The 8,934-nt window shown below is 34.5% G+C and overlaps 1 protein-coding gene across 1 annotated transcript; it reads left to right on the forward strand.

Moving 5' to 3' along the window:
- Window positions 1-3,160: 3,160 nt before the first annotated feature.
- LOC107646737 (uncharacterized) lies at window positions 3,161-3,532 on the forward strand. Its single transcript, XM_016350901.1, has one exon. It carries the CDS (start codon window positions 3,161-3,163, stop codon window positions 3,530-3,532), a length of 372 nt encoding a protein of 123 aa, XP_016206387.1.
- Window positions 3,533-8,934: the final 5,402 nt, after the last annotated feature.

Here is an 8,934-nt window from a genome sequence, read left to right on the forward strand (position 1 = left end):
AGATCGAAAGAACCACAAGATCCAAATTCTTCCATCAATTTCTAACTTTTATGTATAAAAATATACTTCCACATTATAATATATTTTAGTGATTCAATATGAATGATTTGGATTATTGAAATTAATTTATTCTAACATTTTTTTCTTTTAGTTTGTGGAGAAGTGGTCCATATTATAGTACTCAAAACTCAAAAAGTATATTTTTCAAAGAAAATATATATATATAGGTGAGGTGCAAGAGGAGACTTTTGGTTTGAAAATATAGCTGGATACATGTACTCTTAATGGATAGTGAACACACGCATGATGTGGACTCTTTTTTTTTTGTTCGATATTGAATTATTAAGAGTAAAATTATTCAAATTATGTGTTTTTCGTTTGTCTTTACAAAATGTCAATAACATTTATCTTTTTGCAATTAAAAAAATATTTTACAAAATGTCAATGTCATTTTGTGATGCTACTATAACAATATAAGATATTAAAATAATTAAATATTCTCGTATTTCGCATTGAAATTATCCATATATAAAAAAATTAGTCGCATAATAAATTACTAGATACACATTTAATTAAAATTTAAATGTATGTTTGATTTAGACAAATTTTATGGAGTCTATTATTTAATGTTAAAATTTTATTGAATTTATTTTTTATAATAAATTTTAAATATTTAAAATTTATTAATTTTTATATTATAAAATTAAATTTTAACTATTTAACTTTTTTTAATAATTATCAAATTTTTAGACATCATAACAAATATTTTTTATTTGTTGCTCCTTTTTGGACCGCCAAAATAGGAAGTGAAGGCTAAGGCAAGGGATTTTTTATTTAAATAAATTAAATAAATGTATTAATTATTGAAATAAAGTATTTTAAAAATTATTATCGAAATTTGTCCATTAGTCTTATCTCGTTTACAGTGTAAACTACATACATGTTAAGTCAATGCGTTTACAGTGTAAACGAGATATAGTAAGACAAATTTTTAGTAGCTATAAAAAGATGTGCAATCCTTGCCATTCTCCACATACATTTCATATCTTCTTCTCTCCCGTTTTTCTCACAAAAAGAAGGCAAAAATGACCAATAATAGGGTATACATAGTTGTGTGTGTTTACCCCAACTGTTGTATGAGAAATGACGACAATAGGGTGATATTTGAGTGTGAGAATCTGATACTCTTGCGCACTCAGCGTGTAAGTTTGTTGTCCAAGTTGAAGATTTTGATATTGAGCAACCTTGGTGGAATAGGGACGAGGGAGGTCGGAAGGGTGGGATATAGGTTGCCAGCACAGTTGGGTAATGGAATTTTCCGGTTTTGATTATTTTGGCTTCTGAGGGACGAGCATGTGCGCCTCATGTTTGACATCCATGGAAGAATCATGGCGGAAAAAGTGATGGGGCTGTCGGCCGAGGTTGGAGATGTTGGTGGTGGTGGTTCTGTACACTCGACCTATGTCCAGGATGACCGACCTCTCGCACCACCACCCATTCATGTCGCCATTCTAGTGGAAGACATGGAGGTGGGTGAGGAAGACTCCGACGAAGAGTTCGTTGCCGATAGTGCCGATAGTGATTCCTCTGAAGGAGCGATGAGGAAGAGTTTGTACTGGAGACGTCCACCGAGACAACGGTGCGCCATGTTTTGCCTCCCTCCACCCAATTCCGGCGCTATCAGATGTACCAAGTTACTATAATACATTGGATTTGGACGCCATGCATGAGAGAACTCTATTTTCCAACACGGGGGAAGAGGATTATAACCTAGACGGTGGTGTAGAGTTTTGGGTCGGACATAAATTCAAATGCTGAGATGCAGTGATGCAGGGCATGAAGAACTACAGTATTCACAGGAGTGCTAAGTACCGGGTGATCGAATCGGACCGGTTAGAGTACCATGTGCATTGCCGTCAAGCTGCAAATGGGTGTCCATGGAGTCTCCATGTTGCCCTTTGACAAAACCTCGGATATTGGTGAGTTCAAGTTTAATTGAGGCGTACTTACTCATTTATGGTTGCTATATATTAAGTAGTTTCCAAACATGGCTGTTTTATTTCGTTAGGGAGGTCCGTAGGGTTGGTGGAGCGCATACTTATTTAGCACCCACCATGTCCGAAGACCATCAACAGTTGCATAGCAGTCTCATCTACAAGGTCATCCTGCCATTGATACAGTCTAACCCATCCGTCAGCATCCCTGTCCTACAAGGTGCGGTCTGACAGAGCTATCACTTCAAACCCTCCTACAGAAAGGTGTGGATGGCAAAGCAAAAGGCAATTGCTCAGATCTACGGGGATTGGGATGAGTCATACAATAAGGTGCCGAAACTGCTTCAGGCGCTGTAGAGTTATTTACCGGGAACTATTTGTGAGCTACGGGTCGTACCATACTTCGACAAAGTATTTTGAACTTTTTCATCTTGTGTTGAGGCTTTCAATCATTGCAAGCCATTTGTTTCCGTCGATGGCACACATCTGTATGGCAGATACGGTGGGGTGTTGCTTATTGCAGTGGCACAAGACGGCAACAGCAATATCCTGCCTATTGCTTTTGCCATTGTGGAGTCCGATAGTACGGAGTCATGGTTGTTCTTTCTTACTAATATGAGACGCCATGTTACCCCACAAGAAGGCCTGTTGGTTATCTCCGATAGATCGCAAGCCATCAAGGCTGCACTCAATGCCGATGATAATGGTTGACATCCTCCTAGAGCGTTCCATGCTTATCGTATTAGACACATGGCCACCAACTGTATAACTCATTTTAAGTCAGCTGAGGGCAAGCGATACCTTATGAATGCCGCTTATAGTCCAAGCAAGGGTGGTTACAAGTGGTACATGAATGCCTTGAGAGGGTTGTCGCCTGGGATCGCAGACTGGGCTGGCCGTTTCAACCCAGAGATATGGCTACAACACTGCGATAGTGGTCGGCGGTTTGGTCATATGACAAAAAATCTATCAGAGTGCCATCAATGCAGTTCTTAAGGGTACACGGTACTTTCTGAGTTTTACCATTGTGTGCTTCACGTATGAACGGTTGCAGAAGTTGTTCGTCACAAAGGGCATGGAGGCGCAGTCACAGCTGGCTGCTGGAGACCGGTTCTCCCGGAGGCTGATAGCAGCCAATTAAGAAGAACTGAGAAGGCATCCCGAAGATGCATGTTACTCATTGTGATCGGCGGGATTCTGTGTTTGTCGTGGAGGAGTTAGAGTCGTTTGAGGGTTGGTTGCAAGGATCCTTCCGAGTTCGGCTATCAGCGGGTTTGTGTGACTGTGGACTCTTTCAGGCACTCCACTACCCATGCCGCCATGCGCTTGCTAGGTGTGCCACCGCTAGCATCAAGTGGGCTCCGTATGTTCATCCAATTTACAGGCAGGAGGCTGTGTTCAAGGTGTACGAGATGGAGTTTCCACCGATACCAAAGTGGTATGGGACACTGGTCCGTCCTAACCCACTCATGCGCAGGAAGGCTACTGGGAGACCCGAGTCCACTAGGTTCCAGAATGACATGGATGAGGTCGAGTGACAGGAGAAGCGGTGTAGCCTCTGCAGGCAAGTCGGTCATAATAGAAGGGGTTATCCTAATCAACCCGCGGACGATTCTTAGGGTTGATAGTCCGTTTATTATTGTTGCTTCATTTTAATGTAGTAGTTTTGTTTTACAGTAGTTGTTTTCTTTTATTGTAGCTGTTTCGTTTTATTCCAGTTGGTTTCTTAAATTCTAGTTGTAACCCTTTGTTATAGTTATGTATTCTTGTAAGACTTGTGCTAAAAACTATCCGCGGTCATTGTTTATGTAACATATTTTAATTTCAGTTGCATAGCACCCTTACAAGTTCCACCAAATTTTTTCATAATAAAAACAATATCATTATAAAAGGACTACATATAATGTTAGCATATAACTATCGGGTATACAATACAACTTCCATAAATATGAAAACAAGAAACTCGGCCTAATAAAATTAACAACAAACATAAGTCATCACCGGTGGTGAGGATCCTAATAGTGGAGCTGATGCCTGGTACCACACGGCGGAGGTTGAGTCTGACGCTGAGGTCCAGTAGGTCAAGGGTCTGCATGAGGCATGGATTGGATGGCAGGATCTTGGGGCTGCTACTGATGCGGTGGCAGAGGTGGGATGTAGTAGCCTTCAGGCCAGCACAGCCGAGCCCCAAGACAATGCCCGGCATCACTTAAAGTCTTGAAGCAGTGGCAGCCAACGCAGATGGACCAAGTTGTTCGACTTGTCCATGATCAGAGAGCCTTCGATCAGTAACATGATGTAACACGTAGTATACTGTCGAAGGGTCTCTGGGTCATCTGTCAGTGGTATCCGACGAACACGGTCCCGCAGCCTTATAAGCTTCAGCGAGAACGACTCCTTCCTCTGCGCCACCTACTGTGGAACCACTGGAGGCTTGGCACCGAGTAGCTGCTCCACCAAACTCCCACGTCTTCGTGTGGTACCACCTGTAGAAGTCATGGAAGAACCCCTCCAACTGGGTCCCCGTGTGTGTGTAGCTCAAGGTGGTACGCCACATCCTGTAGGGTGATGGTGGCCTCACCCCACGGGAGATGGAATGTGTGGGTCTCTGGACGCCATCGCTCTACGAATGCCGTAATTAGGGAGTTGTTGAATGTGAAATTCCTGAGAGGCACCGTGTTGCCGAATCTAGCCTCCTCAGATACGGGACGATGACGTCGGGTAGAGGAAGGGTATGGTTCACTCGTCGGGGGAGGATAAGGCCAGGCCTTTGACAAAAAAATATATATTCACAATTATTAAAAAATAAATAATTGGATAGGTCCATTAACATAGCAAAGTGTCTTCACTATTCTACACATAACCCTAACAAAATCTTACACGTATGTACTAGCTGGATTTATGCCAACACGGCATTCTCTGTGACTATGTACAATCTTAATTAATACACATTTTCTCATTTTGTTACGTGGATTACAAACATTCAATAAAGTTATTAACAATGTAACGAACAAAGTCTGACTTAACTTAATATTCTAATTATCAAACTTTACTAGTTACTAAGTTAATAATTATGTAGTAACAACCTAATACAGGAAAAATAAACTAGAGTTCCAAATTTCAATCAGTGACATATTCCTAGTGATACAAACTGTATTTTAGTTTTTGGCAAGTACCCTAACCATGGCTAAATATATACATATATATTTTTATAGGATTGCATAAAAGTTAAGATTACAAAATTAACCTCAAAGTCCTCTGCCCCAGCGTAATGCCAAGTCTCATTCAGCCAGTTGATGTCCCGATCATTACCTTCTGCGTGCGCCATCCTCGTATTACTCGATAATATAGACAGAAAGGGGTAAAAGAGAGGGGAAAGTGGTTGAAAGGTTTAACCTGGGGCCCAAAACTTTGTTGTCATCAACAACATATGTTTATAGCCGTCCACCAGCCTTATTTTATTTATAGTATAACGAGATAGTTTTATACGTATCTCGTTTACAGTGTAAATGAGACATACGCGCGTGTCTTATCTCGTTTACAGTATATATAAACAAAATACGTGAGTATAAACGAGATAAAATTAATGGACGGATTTTAGTAATAATTTTTAAAATTATTTATTTTAATAATTAATATATTTATTTAAATAAAAAATCCCTAAGGCAAGAACAAAATAAACCATATATACGACATGATTGAACAAAATGAATCTTTTAAATCTTGGCCACTGTAGAAAAATCATATATTCATATTGGCGTACCCCACTATGCTGAGCAATACAAAATTCTCCCTCCGCTTAAAAAATAGAAAAAACAAAAACAATTCAAAGGAGGTTGTTGAGATTCGCCAAGCAAAATATTCTGTTGTGTAATGGTTGAATCTCTTGTAAATTTAGGATTAAGTACCACTTTCATCTTTAAAGTATATGTGGAATTTTTTTTATTTTTAATCTTTTTTTATATAAAATTGTCTCTAACATTTAACTTAATTTTAAAATCATCTTTATCTTAGAAACTAAAATCGTACGGAAGTACGATGAAAGTGGAGGTATAAGTGGATTATAAACAGCTTCTTCTTCCTTCCTTCTCCCTTCGTAGGAGCAAAAACACTCTTTGTTTCTTATTTTTTTATTTTATAATTATTTTGTTATGGATAATTTGGTCTAAAATTTTAAAATTTGGTTTTAAATCTTACGACAATTTTGTATGTAAAAAAAATTGGAAACGAACAAAATTTTCGTCCTATACCTTAAGAACTAAAATCGTACTTAATCATAAATTATATATTACTAAAGTTTTTATTTAGGTTAGAGATATAATTATTTATATATTTTTTATTAGTTTATTTTTTTTTAAATAATTTTATGACATAATATTAAAATTTATTTGACCAAAAGATTTAGAGTTTAATATTTATTATACTAAAAAAAGAAATTCAGCATATATAAAACAATTAATAAAAGGTATTAGATATATATCATTAAAAAATTACATTACCGGAGTGTCTCAAAACAAAGCATATATCATGTTTATATGTAAATTATAGTTTAAAACCACTTAGAAAAATAATTATAAATCGATTTATGACCAAACAAAATATTTCTATAAATCTTGGTTCTAAACAATATGAACAAACTAATTATAATGAACTTCGTACGTTTCAAACACAATTTACTATTACAGTCTATAAAATTGAATAAACCTAGCTTAACAAGACAATAGATTAAGAAAGAACAATTTCTAAAAAGAATAGCCAAGACAAATAATTAGTTATTTTATTTGTGCACAACACTTCATATTTTATTATAAATGGAAAAGAAATTTGATCAACAGGGAGAAATAACAGAGTGAATGAGATTAAAAACAATTTCTTTTAATCTCTTTTATTCTCTTATTTGTCCTGGTTAATTTTTTTTATCCGTCGTAAAATATAAAATTTTCACACATATAAAATAACTAGGAGAGATATAGTCTTTATCATCCTTTTCAGCCAGTGTTTTTTTTTTTTTTTTTTTTCTGTTTCTTTCTAAGATAGGTTCATTGGAATTTATAAGTACTATTCTTTATAAAGTGTGTTTGGAGCATGTTTTTCTCATTTTGTTCATAAATCATGGTATAAACAAAAATTTATCGATATTTACTGTTTAGTCATAAATCTAGAACAAGGATTTATATGTATTTTGTTTTATATTCATAAATCGTGGTTTAGAATCAAAATTTCCCCGAAAAAAATTGGTAGATTTATACTAATATAACCAATTTCGTTTGCACACACCACCACTATAAGAAAAGCGGGAACTAGCAATGGTTTTTTTAGAATTTTGTGACCGTTTTAAACTATCACAAAATGGATTATCAATAGTTTGAAAATTACTGTTCTTTTAAAACACAGAGAATAAGATTGCAACGATTTTCAACAATCGTTAATATAACTTCTGTATATCAATGTTTGTTTTGTGTTAACAGGCACACGCATACACCCCTATATTATTTTAAGATACATATTATCTCACATGCTTTAAACATTGAATAAATGGTCAAATTAATTCATGAAAGATCACTCGTTTTTTAAATTGGTTCTCGAAAGATTTTTTTCATCAAATTTGTCCTTTAAAGATTTTAAATTAGTCATGTTGGTTTTTCCGTCACTTTCTTTGTTGATGGTATCAAAATTTACTAATTGGCAAGTTAAGTGACACCTTAGCAGACACCTAGGAATCTTAATTGAATGTTAATATGATTAGTTTATGAAATTAGATTAAATCAACTCCAAATTAAAAGATTTCAATACCTCAAGTTCTTTCCTCAATTAGGTTTTAATTTGATCTAATTTCGTAAGAGTAATGCTAGGAAGACAAAAAATACAGCCAGAACTTGCCTTATTTAACATTCATTAATTGTTGCAACAATTAATAAATGCTAAATAAAGCAAGTTATGGCTGTTTTTGGCTAATTTTTTTTGGTTACCACACATTTTCGATTTTATAAAGTTATTATGTTACTAGTTAATTAAGACTTTTAGGTATGTATTAGGATGTCACTTAACATGCCATGTTAGTAAATTTGGACACCATTAACAAGAAAAATGACAAAATAATTAATGAGGAGTACTAGGGGAACAATGAAAATTTTGAACAACATAAACAACCACCAATCAAATGAAAATACACTACAACCTAATTTAATACTACTAATTAAATTTACTCTTTTAACCCTATTAATTTACATTGTTTACACATTGTTCAAAATTCTTGTTAGTTATCTATACTTTTCCATAATTAATATAATTAATTTAAAATCTTTAAAAAATAAATTTAATTTAAAAAATTTTTCAAAAACCTATTTTAAAAATAAATAATTTTTTAAAAATTAATTTGACCATTTACTCGAAATATTTTGTCATCGAATTATTTAACGTTGGTTGGCCCTTGTTAATCAACATTTTACTCATGAATCGCATGACTTCAATTCAATTTGATTGGTATATACGTAGATTATTTATTATTTTATTGCAAGTTTTTGCTTGAATTGATGGTCTGTTGACTTTAACATGTGATTAGAATTACATCAAAGTTAGCTATTTTATTTTCAAGAGTAAAGAAAATAAAGGTGTCTAAAGTAGACAAAAACAACCAAATTCACGCCATATTTTCCTATAGTAATAGATAATATGGAAATATCTTCAAATAATTAATGTTAGTCTGGCCTGATGTTATAATAATTGACGGTTCATTCGTAGTTCTTACCAAACACGATTAGTTCGTGGTGAATTTGACACAATAATAACAATTAACTAGTTAAAAAATAGATAAATTTTATTCAATTCTTTTTAAAGCTAAGTAATATATAAGTTATTTTTTATAATGTATTATTTTTTAATTAGATATTTACTTTTAATTTAAATTACTTTAATTTAATGAGTTAATATTTTAACTATA

The sequence above is a fragment of the Arachis ipaensis genome, chromosome B6 (assembly GCF_059453495.1).
Source record: "Arachis ipaensis isolate K30076 ecotype BB chromosome B6, ASM5945349v1, whole genome shotgun sequence".
NCBI classification, from domain to species: domain Eukaryota; kingdom Viridiplantae; phylum Streptophyta; class Magnoliopsida; order Fabales; family Fabaceae; genus Arachis; species Arachis ipaensis.

Coding starts and splice junctions, on each gene's coding strand:
- LOC107646737 (XM_016350901.1), top strand. CDS start 3,161: ATGCATGTTACTCATTGTGATCGGCGGGATTCTGTGTTTGTCGTGGAG.